The sequence below is a fragment of the Accipiter gentilis genome, chromosome 7 (assembly GCF_929443795.1).
Source record: "Accipiter gentilis chromosome 7, bAccGen1.1, whole genome shotgun sequence".
Lineage (NCBI taxonomy): Eukaryota > Metazoa > Chordata > Aves > Accipitriformes > Accipitridae > Astur > Astur gentilis.
The window spans coordinates 24,529,440-24,549,347 of record NC_064886.1 but is presented as its reverse complement, the minus strand read 5'-3'; the positions used below and the strand labels follow the sequence as shown (position 1 = coordinate 24,549,347).

Genomic DNA, 19,908 nt, shown 5'->3' with positions numbered 1-19,908 from the left:
ATCCCAAACTTTTCCCCTAACATGTCTTGTATTTCAAGACTGTGTCCTATTTTCAGGGAGGCCTATTTGTATGTAAAAGCTTTCTTTCTAATCAGCCTACTTTACCAATCCAGTAATGCCATAAGCAGTGAATTAATTGTGCAAAGGCAAAGGAGTGCTAAAGTGTTGATAGAATCTTCAATTAGCAAGCGAAGAAAAGGCACATAAAAACATGAACATTAAACCCCAGTGAAAGTTTGGTTAAACGTGGCAATTTCCTAATAAATGCTGGAAAGTTCTGCAGGAAAATTGCTTTAAAAATACAATCAAATGGGGTTTGGCACTGTCTGAATGTCATTAGTATTGTAGTATTGCTTGATTGCTGAGCATACAACTTAGCTAATGAAGTGATTTTTCTAATTACTCCCCTCCCCCAAGTTTTAGTTTTATTTTTTTTCCTTGGTTTTTAGTCTGAATGAGTAGGCACGTGAAACCCTGACATCACTTCTGGATTCAATGACACTATTTGGTGTTGGGTTTTTTGTAAATAAATAAAGGGGGGGTTTGGTTCACAGAAACGGACTATTTCAAAGTATACTAGTATTGTCTGATAAGTACCTGTTTGCTGTGAAGTGTATATTTTCTGTCATATTTTTCTCAGGTCTTGTTACAGGTCTTAAGAAATCACATCTTGTGGATAAATAACATTTACATTTTAATAGAGATCGGTAATACTTGGGCTGCATCAATAAATGGAAAACATAGACAGAACCTTCTTAATTTAAAAGAAGGCAAGGAAGAGAGGTAGAACCTCTAAATATTAGAGACTAAAAAAAACCTCTTCTCACAAGCTTGTTGAGTGTTGCACGCTTTCCTTTAGATCAGAGCATGGAATTGATGACACGTGAGCCAGATATGGCCCCAATAGAATCTGCATGTAATCTGGAAAAATGCTAACTTCTTTTTTCCAGGTTGATGCCTCTTATTTAATGTGACCTATTTGCTTTCCTCAGCAGGGAAAAGGTTCTCACCACTGCCACAAAATTCCAAGTTTAAATGCTGCTGTCTTCGGTGATCAAACTAATCAATTTAGTCTCTAGTGTTACGCTGTTTTTAAGGATGTTCCATATGTGCATTAAGAACCTATGAATGTTTTTGTAATATGACATACAACTTCTTGATGATCCAAAAATTCTCTCATTAATTTACTGTCTTTGTAGTTACTTGGTAGAAATTGTAAGCCAAGTATTGACATGCATGTATGAGTTTACTGTATGCAGTATAGTAATACGGCTGGAACTGCTTTGGCGTGAAGCCCTTCTGGCTTATCCTGTGGTGACCTTCAGTCTTTAGCCTTCCAGCTTTAGTTTAACTTACGCATGCACTGACCTTTGCTATGGAAACGATATAGAAACACAAAAACAACTTGGCTGAGTTTCCTCAGCAAAGCAGTGGGTGGTGTATCAGTATTCTGTTACAGAGGAGGGTTTCTAGAGGTCAGTAGTGACAGTGTGTGGTAACTTACTAGTTGTCTACAGCACACTGCTTGCTACTCCTGGAAAAGTGGTATATCATATCTCTTTTTTTAAAGTAAAATCAGTAACTTTTTTTTGTAGTGTGCAGCTCTAGGATTGCACATTAAGAGAGTAAGTGTTGGAAGGTACACTTTAAAATATACTTGGTGTGCAACTAGTAGTTTAAGTTACTGTCTTTTTCAATGTGACCCATGACTGAATTGTGGGCAGGCTGATATTGTAGCAATTTATTGTAATGCATCTTCATTGTGTGATTCTGCAGCATTTGCCAGTAGGTTGTAAAATGTTTTATACCTATGTAAAATGTTAAATACCTATGGTCTGTATAGAGACACTATGTTCTTATTTGTATATATTGTGTATTCTTTACTAAAGTGCGCTAAAGGTACAAATACCATGACTTCATTAGGTATTTGAACAGAATGTAGTATCTGTTCTTTCAAGTTAATTATGTAGGTATTTTCATTGAAGAACAATTAGCAATTTTTTTTTTTTATACCGACTTGAATATTTGGGCTGTTCAACATAGAATTGTGTGTAAAGCAGATGAGGTAATAAGAAAGTGTCACCCTGCTGTCAGTGAAACTAAAAACAATCAACTTTTTTTATTTTAAATGGGAACGAAACTGTATTTAAAAGGAATGCATTTGAAATTCCAAAATATGTCATCTTTCCTGATTTGAAGTTGATTTGGAGTAGTAAGTCGTCTCCATTATTCAAAAGACAGGTATTGCATCAATAACGGCAATTCAGTCTCCAAATATCATCTTTCTTTTGGGGGAGAGATGACACCATTTCTAGGAGACAGAAGGTAGTTCAGACTGAAAATTCAGTCTCCTGTGGGGACTAAGTGTGGTGGGCAGAAAGTTCTGCTTTGCCTACTGTGTAAAGGTTTTGTGTAGGGAGAGACATCCAAGGCTTCCTGTCACCAGGATTATTCATATAATGGACTTCAGAATACTTTCATGCTCTTCGGCAAACTGCTGAATGTACCTGCAGTTAGATAAGGTAGGAGTACTTTCAGGTGAATTAACAAAGTAATCCAGCATTGTTCCCTGTTCTCAGGCATGGTATGACGTGGGCTGTCTTTAATTGTGGTACTAGGCACAGCATGTTGTTGGTTTCACTGAAGGCTTTGAATGATTATGTGGTAGAAATTACATGGGACATGCAGGCATCCTCTCCGCAAGCTATCGGATCATATTCAACCTACCCTTTGGCTCACTGGCCAAAGACTCTTCTCTTTGATTACAGAAGCTGTGTAAATTTTTTATTTTACTCTTGCAGAAGCATGTCATGCCTAGAGTTGTCAGCTCACTTATTTATTAGACAAGAATTAAGGGGGAAGTGTTAATTCTAAAGCACAAATTTGTGTAATAAACAACTGACAAAAAAAAACCCAACTTTTTTTTTCTTCATCAACCTGTTGTTTTTGACAATCTCTCCAGCTGCCTCAAAGTTTTAGCTAGCGCATAAGGCTGTCTCATTAGCATCCATAGCCTGTTAAGCTTACTGTCTTCTTTGCTGTAAATACAGGTGTTGGAAACACGAGGACACTGTGCAACCTGCTCATTGCTTGCTTAAGACTGTGTTATGTTTCCTTTTTATGCGTGCTCATTACTGTGATCAGGCCCTGAATTACACTCTATAATGCGGAAGAGGGGGTTATTCTTTTCTTCCCCACACCTCAGCTTACTTAATTGCCAAACTTAATTGCACACTTTGGTTATATTTGTTGCTTTATATTGTTTTTCTTTTATGCTGTTCTCTCTCTTTTTATTTTCAACCTTGAATAAATGCAATAAATCATCTGTAATGCAAAGTATAAATTTATGAAGTCTCTGCTACCTTGGCAATATCTTACTACTCTGCCTAACTACATACACACACACATATATGTGTGTGTATATATATATTTCAGTACTTTTAACAGGACTTCATTGCAGATCTTTTACAGCTATTCATTTGAGACAAAGCTATAGTGTAAGCATCTGATTGACATAGTTTGGCAGGGAGGGTCCTTGCTGGCTTGCTTGTTTTGAAACTGGTTTACACTAGCATGGCTTTTAAGTATGTATGAAATTTTCAGGGGTTTGTCCTGATGTTATTACAGACCATTTTCAATTATGAGATGCCTTAGTTATATGTTTCTGTATTATAACATGCATAGGTTTCTTCTAAACTACTATGAAAGTATATTCTGTTGCATTATAATATTTTTCCTTGTAGTTTTCTTGGATTTCTTGTTTGTTTTCATTTAATTTAATAAATAAACCAGAAGGAAGGTGACTAAAGGTGGTAGGTACTACTGTGTGGGGTCTTGTTGTGGGGTGTTTGTAGTTTTCTGAAGCTGTAGTAACATAGTTTCAAATTTCTACTCTGGTATAGCTAAGGTACTGCAGTGATGTGAGACAGTCAACAAGCACACAAGCTTGTATCACAAGAGCATCATACAGAGAACACACTTCATAACCTATTGATATATAACTAATCTGTTGGTGGGGTGGGTATTTTTTTGTCAGACCTTCCCACCACTCTTCCCTTCCCACCACTCTTCCCTTCCCACCACTCTTCCCTTCCCACCACTCTTCCCTTCCCACCACTCTTCCCTTCCCACCACTCTTCCCTTCCCACCACTCTTCCCTTCCCACCACTCTTCCCTTCCCACCACTCTTCCCTTCCCACCACATGCTTTGCAGAAGCCAGGCCTTGTATGTCTTCCATAGTGTATCTGGGCAAGTGTAGAAGGGTGAACCTTTGCTCCAGAATAATGGAAGCAGAACTAGTGTTAGATGCCGCTTTGAGCAATTCAAATGTAGTATATGACCGTAGAGTCTCATAGTCAAAATACCATTGCAACTGCTGGCAAGGGGTATATTTTGCTTCACTAAATTAAACTCCTGTTCTGGGTAGGCTTCTGTAGAGGACAGTTTCTCCATTGACTGTAGACAGACCAGATTGGTTTTACAACTATCCCTCTGCCCCATATCACTAGTATCTCTAGAACTGTTCTGTACATGTCCATTGTTAAGGAAGGGGGAAGAAAGATAGCTTTAATTGGAAATCAGCTTTGTCACAGTGACCCCATTTGGATGTTATTCAAATTTTTGAATAGGCCTGGCTTGTAATTTATATAATTCCCAGTATTAGAGTGAACACATTTAACAAACATCACATTTAGGCTGTATTCCACTGTGTTAAGATTTAATTTTAACTCTGAGGAAAATAGATGGTGGAGTCACAGTGTTGAGAACTTGGGACAAGATGACTGCTGTAAATGCTAAACTAATACATATACTTAAATTTTCTTTAAACTCCTAAAATAATTCAGAAATAGAAATTATGAAATTATGAAATCATTTGGTATTTAAGAAAAAAATGTCTTTTGGAAAGATGTTGGTGTCCTGCATCAAGGTTTGTTGGAGTTTTTTTTCTTGGAATTAGGTCTGTTTGTACCGAGAACTCCAGTGAGAACAAAAAGGTTTTACATATTTGACAGAACAAAAGCCTGCAAATAATAGACATACATATATAAAATGCAAATAAATGAGATCATGTAAGAAATTAGTTGGTAAATTATAGGTCAGGACATTGTATTTGACAAAAGCTGCATGACTTCTAAAGATTGCTTGGCTTTTTGTGGCAAATATTTTTCCTTCATTATAATAAGGGTCTGAAGCAGTAAACCCATGAGATGTGACTTTTTGATTTAATGTTATTAAGTCAGTTCGTTCTGCTTGCCTGTGTCTGCATGAATTCTCGATGGTAGTTGGAATCGGGTGAGGAGACAGATGAGAATTCATTGGGTTGAAGGACAGAAACCAGTCTGCTTTAGCACAACCTTATTTGTAGTCTATATACAATGTAGTACAAATGTAGTCTACATCTGATGGTAAAAGCTGAACTGGACTGGCATCTTAAAGGCACAACAGCTGGGAGATGTTGTACCTCTCCCAAGAAAGATACAAGGAGATTTGAGGACAACAGAATTTGGAATTCTTTGTCTACAACCATGGAAAGCAGCACAGTCTCCTTACTGCAGTAATCCCCTAGAGGTCTCCCCACCCAGAAAAGCAATAGAAGCAGTAATTCTGAACTGTTTCCTTTCTTTTTCTCTCCGTTCACTTTAAAAACAAAACAAGAGAGATAGAATGGACATTTTTCTCTGTGTGAATGCTGTGATTGTGACAATGTATTCGATCTATCAAACTTTTGTGTCAGCTGCTTAAGATATGTATGTTGTTGGTCAGTAACAGTTATGTGCTGTAGCTTGTCTGCAGTATGACTCTTTCAGGAATTATTTTAAATTTTGTGTGTGTGTGTGTGTGTGCGCGCATGCATGCTGGATCCAAAGAAAGAGGTGAAGAACAAGCCTCAGTTGTTGTTTTGGGTTTGAGTAAGCTCAATTTTGTTTGTTTTAGGTGGTCTAGATTTTGGCTGTTCTGTTCCTCAGTCCCATTTAACCTCATTGGGCAGATGGGAAGAACACTAACTAAAATATGACCACAGTTGTATCCAGATAGGTTAATTAATGAGCATTATGTCTTGGAGAAAAAGCATTCATGTGAGGCTGAAAGCTTTGAGAATGGCTCTTCAAAGTTCCAGACTTCTGTCAGAAACTAAATTTCTGTTCTTGACTAAGAAAGCTCTCGTACAATTGACAGGATTGGTAGGTGCTATCATAGCCATAACTTGAATATATAAAACAGGCATTCATTTGACGTACATAAAACTCACTGCAAATAGTAGTGCATCAAGATACAAGGAATCTACAGTGGTGCTTCTGATTTCTGGGTGTGGGTGTACTTTGGTTTTTTGTACTGCTGACTACCAGTGTTAAATTACTCTTGTAAGTAGGTTAGATTGACATGGTTTTGTTTGTTTTTAAGTGCTAGTTCTGTAAAGAGCTTGGATAATATTGTTCTGTGACCAAATAACTCTCCCTAGAGACAAAAATATTGACATGACAAAACCATGTTTAAAGAACGACTGTCTAACCCCCCCTCCTTTTGAACAAAGTTGATGTCAAAGTTGATGAAATGTAAATTTGCTGCATTGCTTTTTAGAAATTATATAACTTGCAGTATGCATCAATCTGCCAGTTGCAGGAAGGTGAAGTAAATTTCATGGATTTATAAGACATTTTACAGACTTTGGATTTAAAATTGCAGTGGCTAAAGGCAACTTGCATGTTACTGTTGGTTAAAATTGTTTCCTTAAATCTTCTGGATAATATGTTACCAATGTACTATCATAAAAGTAGCTTTTTCTTTTAGAGTTCAGGGATATTTTTTTTTCTGATGTTTCAATGTGTTTTGGGCCTAGAATTACTACCATTAGCTCAAGCAAGAGGGAGTTTTGTGACAACTGAGTGCACTGGTGGTTAGTCTTGTATTTAAGAAAAGGAAAGATGCGTTAACTAACATCTATCAAATTTTGGTTTTTAAAACATTTTCATTGCCAAAAATAAACCGTAATTGATTGTCTAGTAATGAATTAAATATTCTTTGTCCTAACATAACACATTTGCATCCACAGAAACTCTTTAAGTTTCATAAAACTTAGTATTGTGTTCCATAGTAGAAAAACTTCAAAATACTTTTAGTATTTCTAGAAACGAGGTGTATCTCAGTAAAATTGATAATTTGGCTTTGATTAAAAACGATATCAGAAACAGACCTATAACATAGTATAGCTTTGATGTAGAAATTCTGTAGATAAAATTATTCTTTTTTCTTTGAGAGATTCAAAAGTAATAAAAGTATTTTAATATCCCTTTGTTCTGATAAATGTTGCTGATACTTGTATTGGGGGACAGATATCTGTACTCAGTTTTCTGATTTCTGAAAAGATTGAAGAAGTTTGCAGTTAAATACTACTCTGACTCTTAAGTCTTTGTACTAGTTGTGTATTTACATTATGCACACACAAATGCAGTAAAAGTCAACTAATATTTTAATATTACATCTACTTTTTCATCAGCTCCTGGGCTACAGCGAAAAGCCGGTAAACCTACAAATGTTCATCGGAACAGCAGATGATCGCTACTTAAGACCTCATGCGTTCTACCAGGTGCACCGAATCACTGGAAAAACAGTTGCAACAGCTAGTCAAGAGATAATAATTGCCAGCACAAAGGTTTTGGAAATACCACTTCTTCCTGAAAATAATATGTCAGCCAGGTACATCACAGCATACATGGGCTGTTTGCTATGTGTCTTTTTTTTTTTTTTTTCTTCCACCATTTGTGCAAAGGTGAAATAAAAATCTTGTAGAATAGGGTATTTTCCACAAATATGGCTCATGGTTAAGATAGACACATCTCTTTAAACATGACAATGTTTAGGTAGTCAGAAGTAAAGGAGTAGAGAGACAGGGAAGCTTATAAGATTGACGGGGAGAGAGATGAGTGCTGCTGGGATTACACTTCCCCATACAATCCCCATACATATGACTTGAACTTTGTAGCATTGCATGTGGGTTACTGGCTGGTAAAGTTTTTGTTTGATTTTTTCTCTATGAAAGTACAGTCATACAGTTTAGTTGTTTGTTTCTTGACTGAATGTGGTGATTTAACTTCTGGTATCTTGGTAGGTCTTTTCCTTGTTTTGATTATTTTTTTTAACAGTTGCGTTATTCTGACTTTTCTGGTCTTGCCAGATAGAATGTGCTAGCTAACAGTTTAATGGTTGGTTATAGCAACAATTAAACTGCTCTGTCCTAGCTGGAGGGTCAGTGAACAGAGTAAAGCACAATTATTTGTTTATGTAGCACATTTATTTCTTATGTAGACTTCTCAAGTCAGCTTAAATTTTCCTAGTTGCAGACTTCATGCTAGTTCCCGTTGAATGCTATGAACCCACGATGATGTGCAAGATAACACTCCTCATAAGCTTATGTATATGTGTTACTTGATTAAAGTATGTGTGTCTCGTATGAGTAATTGATAACTGTGTGGAATGGTAGCTAGGATTTGATGGCTACACTTTTGTCATTCTCTAGTCCTTCCTAAGGCAGAACTAAATCTCTCTCTAACTCCTTGTAAATGATGTTTACTATGTTAAATAACTTACTTCAAAGGTTAAACAATGTACAATAACACATAATTTTTTAAAGGTTCAAAAAACCAGCAGCTAGACATTTACAAGACAAAAATGTTTTGACAGAGTACTTGCTGCCATTTTTGACGCTAACAGAACTTTTAATCTCAGACATTTAAAATAGCGTAACATGGGGAAAAAATAGAATGCTCTTCATTCTTTAACAAAAGAAAGGCTTACCGCGTGTGCTTTGGCAATAGTTTGATTCATTTTCTTCCATTTCTCTTCTGATCCATCCGTCCTCACCTATCTCCAGTATCGATTGTGCTGGTATTTTGAAACTTCGCAATTCAGATATAGAGCTCCGTAAAGGAGAGACAGATATTGGAAGAAAGAATACCAGAGTGCGACTTGTGTTTCGTGTTCACATCCCACAACCTAGTGGAAAAGTCTTATCTCTGCAGACTGCTTCCATACCTGTTGAATGCTGTAAGATTGCTTTAACTATCCATAATTATAGTCATGTTTTCTGCATGTGTCAGTAGTATTGTCATTCTGACAATATTTGTTGTCAGAATTATATATAACAAGTGTGTGTAAAAAGCATTGTGTGTAAAAGAGCTAAATTACCACAAAGTAATATATCTTTATTTAAAGGTGGTACTTGCCAAGTGGCAGCCTGAAGGTTTGGAGGAAAAACAATGTTTTAGGCTTTAAACCTAATACTGCAGTCACTTAGCTAGCAGCTTCAGTAGTTCCTGTATATTAGCAGAGGCAGCTGATACATCTCAGTGAAAATAAATATTCATTTCAGAAGGAACTAATACTATTTCATTTACAAAGGTCTATATATACCATTACTTGTCTTTATACAGTGTTATCTAATGAACAGCTGAACTTCTAGAGAATTCATTTGTTAAATGCTGGCACTAAGGAATCAAAACACAATCTTAATCTGAATTTCTCCTAGAATTCATTTTGTCTATAAAATGCTGAAGTAATTTTTAAATCAATATTCCTAAACTAAAAATTTAATTTGCTTTAACAGTAGAGACTGTTAGGATTCCATGGCTTCTTGGTGTTTCTTTTCTATAATTATATAATTTCAACATAATTTTAAAAACAAAGATAAAATCATACACAAATATGATTTGTATATGTAAATAGATGGTTGTTTTAGTTTCATCCTTGATTCTTCAAGTTCAGATCATAAATGTCCATATGATTAAGATTGTGAATAATAATTTTTCCCTTTTTTTTTTTTTTTTTTTTTTAAAGCTCAGCGGTCTGCTCAAGAACTTCCTCAGATTGAGAAGTACAGCATCAATAGTTGCTCAGTAAATGGAGGCCATGAAATGGTGGTGACAGGATCCAATTTTCTTCCAGAATCCAAAATTATATTTTTTGAAAAAGGACAAGGTAAATACTATCTTACTTTTTTTGTTGACAACCAAACCAAAAACATTACCTGAGCTTGATTTTAGAAAGTAAAAAAAAGAAAAGAAAAAGAAAAAAAGAAAGTCGCAAGTAGTAATCTGAAACTTCAGTTTGGGCACTGATCTATGTGCTCGTTGGCAATTATGTATGAAATAGTACTTCTGATTCAGACAATTACAGGCTAACTAAGTTTGAAATGTGTGTGTTTGAAAGATGCCGTGGACAGATCATACCATGTATTTTTTCCTCATTATTAAAAAAAAAAAAAAAAGGAATTAATGGAAATGTACTATTTGGCATTGATGTCACGTTATATCTGATTTAATCATTGCATAGGAAATGACTTACTCCTAAGACAATGGAACAAACATTAGCTAGAAAACACTACTGATTTTTTTCTGATATATTTGCGTAAGATTTTCTATGGAAGTTACTCTTAAGGGATGCAGTTTTTAAAAAAGTCTTAAGATCAGACTCAGATTTGGTGTGCAGTGTAAGCTTTGGCTGTGTCTATGCCTAATTTGCATCTGTAAACAGGCAAGTATGCATGTAGGTAAAATACTGGCAATAAGTTGTGATACAAACAACAGTGACCTTTTGTACATATATTAAACATTTATGTGCTTGACAAGCTGGTCAAGTATTTAATTGCCAAGAAATCAGAAATATTATAGTCAGTTGTATTACATGATTCTCATTCTCTAGAATCCAAGTTCAGTCTTCCAGGCAATACTTAGTCATGGGTGAGAACTGCAGCAGGCTTACACTTGTATATTAGCAAAGTAGAGTTAAAAATTATGTTGCAGGCATGCATTTCAATTAAGGTATACTAAAGACATAGTGTTTCCTTCATGCATTGAAATCTGTGGGAAAATTTAACTGCTTCCAACTGATCTCATGAAATTAAACAAATTATTCTTTGGGAAGGTAGTAGATAAAATTTTGCGGTCTAATATATAGGAAATAGAATCTCAAAGTAAGCAAGAAACTTGCAGAATTTGGATGCATATTTCTAAAACATCTTTCTTTAAGTACAGGTTTGAAAGCTTTTTTTTTTTCCTAATCCCATGTTCTTCCGCTTTTCTACCACTTTCATAATTATGCAACTCCATAAACTAGAGAATTTAACACCAAAAAACCGCTGTCAAATAGTTTTCATTTTTAGTTTACTACAACCAGATATAATGAAAGTTTAGCAAGTTTTCTTTGTTTTGGTTTTGTATTGTACACAGCTGCACATAACACACACTCAGGTACATATATACATATTACTCAAATATGTTCGGTTATTCAGCATTCCTTCCTGGTTCTATAGCTCTTCTGGATATACATCTTGTTCTTAATATTTATTACACAGACTAAAATGCATGAAAAATAGTTGAAAATTTAGGACTAGCTGTCTTAATACACAGGGTTCCTTTTCTTCCTTGATTGTCCCTTTAATATAGAGAGCATAAAATCTGAACAACTTAAATTGTTGTTGCTGTGACTTGAATACCTGATTTGAACTTTGTGAAACACTAGCAAAAGTAAATCATTAATAATAAAAGTTTGCAACCAAGTCCAATTCTTCTATGATTTCTTATTTTCTTAAATATTTAAGCAAGGGAGTTGGGGGGGTTTCTTATTAGCAAATGCACAACATAAGTGGGGGGTTTATGTAATAATGTATTTTGACGCACAACTTGAAGGCCTTTTAAAGAAGTACTGCTGCTAGATAATAGCTTCCCTGATAGCCTGTACAAACCCAATAACACAGAACCGAGTGTTAGATTAAGGATAATGGATTATGCTAGGTCAGAGCAGAGAGAGATTCACCAAGGTGATTTACTTCCTTCACAACACAAGACAACTTGCCCGCTATTTGAACTACTGGGTCTTTCGGTTCATGTGAGCATGTTTAAATGTATAACCTGTGACTATGTGCATGAAGATATGGTATATGTTATCTCTCACATGGTGACCAGTAGGTTAAGGCATCAGCATGTTTGAATAATCACAAATGTTAGTAGTAATTTAACTACCTTTCAAAAATGTTTTTAGAAAAATGTGGGGAAAAAATCCCTCTGTACGCTTACAGTACACACTGTCTCCTTTGGAATTAAATCCAACTGTATGTAATTAGCAGATTCTGTTAAAATGCAGAATCCTGCACACCAGTCAACTTACGGACAAGGTCTGTAGTGTTGAAACTCCTAAAGCATCTACACTTTGTTTACAGTATATCTCTGTCAGTTGAATGGCCTCTTTCTGACTGAAAATAAATGCAGTTTTATATTAAGTATTTAAGTATTTTTAAGATTAAGTGTTTGAGAAAATGCTTTTTGCTTGAATTATTTGTAAATTTCTTTCAACAGATGGACGACCTCAGTGGGAGGTAGAAGGGAAAATAATTAGGGAAAAGTGTCAAGGGGTGAGAAACAATTTTTCTTACTTTAGAAAGCTTTCTGTTTTAAAATGAGAAACTAAACATCTTCATTGTTCTGAAATTTAGACTTCATTTAGTAAAGTAGATCAGTGGCTGATTCAGACAGACAACTGGAGACTTCTAAATTGGCTTAATACTATGAAGTAGCCATTAAGATGATGCTTTGAAGGAACTGTAAATAGTATGCTGCTTGTAAAAGCAATGAAAAAATTGAAAAAAAGAAAAATTAAGATAATCTTGCTAAGATGACAAATGATTTCCAGTGCACTAAAATTTTTCTTAAAAGCTTAATGATCCAAAATACAATTCTTTGACTGCTAGAATATTTTTATGCTCTGGCAGATAAACAAAGCATCTTTTAGATGATGTGTCTATTTAATTAAAAGCATTACCTTCAGAACACTTGTGTTTAAAAGAAGAAAAAAGTCTCCAAATAAAAGTTTGCTTATAGTACTGTTTTACTATGTAATATACACAAACTTGATGTTTACCAATTTCAAAATATTAGTTTGCTTTAGTTTTGCAATAAGTGTTTTGGTTTTTCTGTAATTAAGAGCAGTTCCATTTACATTTGATACGTAAAACTTTGTTTCATATAGGCAAACATCATACTTGAAGTTCCTCCATACCATAACAAAACCATTACAGCAGCAGTTCAGGTGCAGTTTTATCTCTGCAATGGCAAGAGGAAAAAAAGCCAGTCTCAACGTTTTACTTATACACCAGGTATTAAATAAAAAACTAAAATGTTGCATTTTATTTTGTTTTTTTTTTTTTTTTTTAAATAGGCATTTGAAAGTAATTCAGACAGTCTTGTACTTTTGACAGGTAGATAAGACTAGCTTTGACTTGTTTGTAAAACAGCTTACTTAAGCTTGTCTAATTAAAAAGCTGAAATTTAGCGTAAATAAGCTACAGTGCTATAATTACAGCCAGGTATTTCTTCATTACACTTTTTACAGAATAATTTTCATTCTACTTTTCTTTAAGAATGATGGTGAATCTCAGAAGCTGCTCTTCTAAATAACTGTAGGGATGACATGGAGGATAGTGAGATCACAGAAGAACAGGTTTTACGCGTTTTGCCCCACCCCCTCAAATATCAAAAAAAAAACCCCAAACAAAACAGGTTTAGGTACAAGGAAGATAAAAAAATATTTTTTCCCCTCTCTGGACACATTGCAGCATGTTGAGAGAAAATAGTTTGTAACTGTATTAGGTCTGGCTGAGATGGAGTTAATACTCCCCATAGCAGCCCTCATAGCGCTGTGCTCTGCATCAGTAGCTAGAAAGGTGTTGATAGCACACCAGTGTTTTGGCTACTGCTGAGCAGCGCTGGCACAGCATCAAGGCTGGCTCTCCAACATTTTTGCCCCCCTCAAGAGCAGGCTGGGGCTGGGCAAGATCTTGGGAGGGGACATAACCAGGACAGCTGACCTAAACTAACCAAACAGATATTCCATACCATATGTCGTCAGCTCAGATATAAAAGCTAAGTGAAGGCAGATGGAAGGGAGGCATTTTTGTCTTCCAGAGCAACCACTACGCATACTGAAGCCCTGCTTCCCGGGAAGTGGCTAGACATCGCCTGCTGATGGGAAGTAGAGAATAACATAATTTGTTTTTCTTTGCTTTCACTTTATTAAACTGTCCTTATCTTGACCCACAAGCCTTTTGTTATATTTTCTCCCCTCTGTCCAGTTGAGAAGGGGCAGTGATAGAGTGGCTTTGGTGGGCACCTGGCATCCAGCCAGGGTCAACCCACCACAGTAACTTAGCCAGAAGCGAAAACCGTACATCTTAACTGTACATGTAGTTAAAGCATCTTAATCCCTTCTGTTTAGTGTGAGGAAGTGCTTGCTACTAGATATGCAATGGCTACTCCTTTGCCTGTCACTTCCTTCCTCTTAAGAAATTCAGACCCATTTAGAGTAGTCAGAATTCACAAGGTACCAGTGATGGTGCTAGACCCTCTAGTACTGTCCGAAGGACTTGAAGTCAGGTATATGAAGGAGTCTTTAAAGTCAGACATGGATAATAATATAAACTTCTTAAAGCTAATGTGTATGCCAACAAAGCCAACTACCATTAGCTTACGCTATTAAAAATAAGATTTGCTCACGTGTGCTCTAAAATTACTTACTTCATACCTTCATGTGCAATTTAAGCAATGTTACCTAGGTATTTGGTACACTAAGTGTACACTAAATGTGTTATCAGGTTTATGTGGTATTTTTCAACCATTCTTAAGAATATCAGTTCCTAAGATAGTTATAAGATACATCTTAAAACTATTTTTTTGAGAAATCGATATTTAAATTGTTTTAATGGTAGAATGCAGTAATGACACTGCTTAAATAAGAAGCAAGTTTAATTATCACTACAGCTGTTATTGCATGAATGTTTTAAAATCCCTCTTATCTATAAATATATCTGTTTCTTTAACAGTGTATTGTATAAAGTAGTAATTGAGCAGTTAAGTGTTAGCATTTTTCTATTTGTGCTTAAAATCAATATCTTTTCATGAGCCTACCAATAGATTAAAAAACCCCACCAAAATCCCGTAACTGAAAGTGTGTCAATTTTTAAGTTGCTGTATTATAAGAACAATTGTTACCATCATTGAAATTGGGGGATGTGCTGAAGGAGCTGCTGTAATTAAAACAACATGCACTACTTGAGCTAGTTTAACTGTGTTGCCAAAGTTCAGCTGTCATCTTGATCAGAGGCTAAGGAAAGTTTGAAGCCAGCTAAAAATTTCATTCTCCTTTTGCGTGGTGCCTGATACTGAACTCCTGTCTGCCTATTTTCAGTGGAGCCCAGCAGCAGCAGCACACCCTGTGCTCCCCAGCCCCCACCACACACACCTCTGAGCTGTATTCTTTAGATGTACCAGACTTTCTTCGGGTGGATTGCAAATGTCTTTAAAAAAAACATGTGTTGCATAGCAGGGTGTTTTAGAAGGGAAGGTAACTGACTTTGAAGAAATGCTAGGAGAGGTCTTCTGGCTCTTAAGGGTTAATATAGCAGGCATAAAGTAAAAAAAGAGCAAAAGAAGGGAAATTAGAGCAAGGACATTAACAACACTGTTGTGGCTGTTAAACAGCAATTAGTGTGTATTTATCACAGGACACATATGGGTTGGAATTGTAATACAGTGTTTTACTTTTTCTAGTTATAATGAAGCAAGAGCACAGAGATGAGGTGGATTTGTCTGCTGTTCCGTCTTTGGCCTTGCCTCACACAAGCAATGTCCAGGGCCTGCATTCTATCCGAACTCAATTGCCTTCACCAGAACAAGGGCATCCTCATGACAATTTACTGTCTACATCACCCAGGAGCCTTGTGTGTCCAGTTCAACCACCATACACAGCAATGGTGACCTCAGCAGTATCCCACCTGCCACATATGCAAGGTAGAAACCTTAGTCCAAGTGAAGAGTGTCATGTTTTGCCTCCTGCTGTGGTTCAGTCTTTTCAGGTAACATCAGCACCTCCTGTGAGGCCTTCTTACCAGCCTATGCAGTCTAACGATGTATACAATGGACAGTCTGGTCTTCCTATGAACTCTGCCTCCAGCCAAGGATTTGATACTATTTCATTTCAGCAAGACACAGCTGTACCTCATTTGATAAATCTTAGCTGCCAAGCTCTACCACCAATGCAGTTTCATTCTTCAAATGCAGGTTCTGTGTCAACATCAAGTACAGCAGGGCACCCGCTAGCACACCCAGCTCATTCGGGACAGTCATCTACTCACCTACCGTCAATGGGATACCACTGCCCAAGCGCTGGGCAGGGCTCCATCCCTTCTGCAATGAGTCGGTCCCTTGGGCAGGCTTCTCCCCAGCTGCAGCAAGTCCCATACCATTCTACAAATCCAGCATCCACTTCATCCCCATCCCCAACAGCTTCCCACCCTTTGGTCCATTCACCACTGTCTGGACCTTCTTCACCCCAGCTACAACCTATGCCTTATCAATCTCCTAGCTCAGGACCTGCCTCATCTCCCCCGCCAACCACTGTAAGTCACTCGGGACAGCACTCCCCTCAAGCACATAGTCCAGCACTGGGAGGTCTTAACGCAGCATCATCCCTAGTCCACCATACCGTATGCGATTCATCTCCATTTTCACCAGATGGGGCAGCTATTAACATTAAACCAGAACCTGAAGACAGAGAGTTGAGTTTTCAAACAATAGGACTACAAGACATCACACTAGATGATGGTAAGTGGATATAATATTCTAATACTGGGATATAATCTACATTAAACTACAACATGGCTGTGGGAGGGTTGTTTTGTTTTGTTTAGAACACGCTCCTCTTCACAGAAGTAAATTGGTATCATCAAAATGGAGTCATATTTTTGTGTCCAAAGCAATGACTTACTTAAAACTAATGATATCAGCTGTAACTTTGTAGTTCTACAGTTCAATTACTTCAGTCTAATTTGCCCATAGACTTTGTTGTTGTCACAAAACAGGGCTTGAGGAATTAACTCCTACACATTGACACCTTATATACAAGGAATTAATTTGAAGCCTTTTCTTATTGTCTTGTTGATATGTTTCAGGGAAAGTCATAACAATATATCTAAGTTGCATGAATGTAGTTTGGTTTCTTGGAGTTGTCCCAGTTTTGAAGGGCAGGCTAGGTTTTTTTGAAAATATATCAATCACATGCATTTTGGCACTGTCTTAGTCTTTTTCACAGACATTCTGTAGATCTGCTGTCATCGTTCAGCACCTCTGCTCACAGTAGCTGTTGGCCTTCTCCTTACCACTCTGGCTAGCTTTTTGAGAAATTCACTTATTTAACATAAACAGAACAAGGACATTCTAGTGCAAAAGACCAGGCTATAAAGTTCTTTACTTAAAATACTTGGACAGTGTTAATTTACAAAACTTGTCCAACAAAGTGAAAAGAAAGAGATACCAGATCCTAAACATCAGACTATTATTTGAGGCATAGATGCAAAGCAATTTAAAAAACATGTCTTGTTAAAAGACTGGAAGAACAGAAGGCCTGGCCTCAAAAGGTGTGTAAAAGGTGTTTGGTATTGATGATGGGTATTTTATTAGTATCTCTTTTGTACAGTAGTCTTAACTGTTCTGGGGGTTCTTGTGGGTTTTTTGTTTAGGGTGGTGTTTTTTTTATTTGGGTTGGGTTTTTTTAATCATCCCTACTAATTACTTAATTGCATCAGCAGTAGTGTATAAAGACTTAAGTGTATGTTAAAATACCCATGTCAGTCCCAGTTCCTTGCATAAACAGAGCTTTGTTATTGTTACCTCCAGTCAATAGTAAGAAAATTTAGTAAGTAATGCCTTTAAAGACACAGAATACTAGGAAGAAAATGAGAGAAATTGATGATATAGTTGGGCTTTCAGTTAGTTAAATGGCCACTCTAATTAAACAAAGCTCTCTTTAGAAACACTGTTTATCAATCAACTTTATTTAGAAAGGAAGGAAGAGACTGATTCTATCAAGGACTTGCTGAGGGGAGAAGAGCAAGGCTTTATGAAACAGAATGCGACAAAAAAAATAGCATTTTCTACTTCTGTACTAGAGGAGCGAAAAAGAAATCTCATGTATCAAGAAGTGTCATAGAACCTAGCTTTTTCTCATATTCCTCCCCTCCACATCCACAAAAAAGATGTAGAAATAAATAAAATACAACTAAATACCATAGTTAAACTTTTGACAACATAAGCAGAAGAGTTAGCATTTATGATCATCTCAGCAGTTTGGTTATACTTGTTCAGAAATTAAAATGAATGCATAGTAAAAAAAAAAGCCTATTTTTTTTTCCTGTATCACAAATATTAGTTGCTTTTAGAAACTATTTCCATTGCTTAACACAGTGAAATTACTGAGTTGTTCCTGTGCTGACAAAGATATCAAATAATTGGAAAAGCTGCAAGAGCCATACTTAAAAGTGTGGCCACTTGCTAATAGTTTAGATAAGTATAATCAATATACATATGAGTCAATGGCCACAGCTTTATTAATTTCTTTTTTTAAATAATGCTTGCTATAGAAGTTTAAAGAAGGTCTGATAACTGGTGATTAAACTATACATTTCCTATATGGAAAATTGAACATGGTTTTAAATGCTACACTAGCACTTGGCAGCAACAATACATTTGCAAGCAAAGAGATTACCTTCATTTCAGTTTCATATTACTGCCATTTGATGATTGCTTGTGGGGTTGGGTTGTGGGTTGGTTTTGTTTTTTTTTCTTTTCCAATCTGCAAATACAAATCAGATGTCTAGCCTGAAACCTGTTCCAAAAATCTTGAAGGGCATAGTGACAAGAAATAAGCTACTCAATTCTCTCAACATGAGTAAATACTTCCTCTGCTTAATCAGCTTTAAATAAAAAAATCATTTTTAGACAGGAACACTTTTTTATAATGTATCTTAACATATTATTGTGGTTTAAAAAATAATTTTCAAAATTTTTCTTTTTTGTATAATTGAATTTTAGTTTCCGTACAAAAAGAGCTAGACACAAATAGCAAATCAGTTATTCTACATCAACGTTATAACAATTAAGGAAAAAAATCCAAACATAATTGCATACTTAAATGAATGTTGATACAGTATGTTCTCCCAGCTAATATATTAAACCTGAAAGCTATATTTAGTTGGAAACTAGGTTTTTAAGGGTTACTAATTAAGGCAAATAAACCTCTCAAAATAAAACACTAAGGCAAAGCCAAATGAAAACTATAAATCATGGCTGGATTACTGACCTTAAATATTTAAGTCAGTAATCTTAAAAAAATGAAACAAAAACTCAAAAAACGCTGACAGTATAAATGATCTTCTTTCTTTTATGTAACATTCACTATTTCAAAGTTGGCATAGTAAGTATTTTCTTTGCCAAGAAAATAAAATATTTTAAGACATTTTACCAAAATTTGAGTGGCGTATGGAAGTGCTACCTCATGACAAAATTAGTCCTGGAATTACTAAGCTGTTTAGCTTGACAGAGTACGATTTAAAATTCTTTAAAAACAAAACAAAAAACCACAACAAAAAAACTCAACACACCCCACTTACAGAAGTGGCAGTCTGGATAGTAGTTATATAAATGCCTTTAAGCAAGACTCCTAAAAGTGAATCTTACTGCCTCTTAGCCAACATCCAGGCTTTTTCTTCAAAACACACCAAAAAACCCCCAAATCCACTACTTAATACAGAACTACAAAACTGCTCTATCCATCGGTGCTCAAGCCAAGAGCATCTGGATTACTCTTGATCCAGCATCTCCTGGAAGGTGTAACACATCTGGATTCACCATTTATAGCTTCTCTGCAGTCAAACATGCATGCCAATGACCAGGATGGAGTATCTTCTTAAATTTTTTTGTATTCGTTCACCCTTTACGAGTTAGAGCAAGCTAGGCTCTGTTCAGACTACGAAAAAGGATTACATAATTGCAAGGCAGATTCTCTATCTGGGTGTCTACATAAAGTAC

The 19,908-nt window shown here is 36.0% G+C and overlaps 1 protein-coding gene across 2 annotated transcripts in view; it reads left to right on the top strand.

Annotated features, from left to right (window-relative positions):
• NFATC3 (nuclear factor of activated T cells 3) overlaps positions 1–19,908 on the top strand; it is a 76,461-nt gene that overhangs the window by 38,412 nt on the left and 18,141 nt on the right. For both annotated transcript variants that reach the window (XM_049805276.1, XM_049805275.1), the window contains exons 4-9: positions 7,497–7,696; positions 8,871–9,043; positions 9,833–9,973; positions 12,349–12,404; positions 13,019–13,145; positions 15,595–16,647. In XM_049805276.1, the coding sequence (XP_049661233.1) occupies positions 7,497–7,696; positions 8,871–9,043; positions 9,833–9,973; positions 12,349–12,404; positions 13,019–13,145; positions 15,595–16,647 (1,750 nt within the window). The remainder of the gene's footprint in view (positions 1–7,496; positions 7,697–8,870; positions 9,044–9,832; positions 9,974–12,348; positions 12,405–13,018; positions 13,146–15,594; positions 16,648–19,908) is intronic.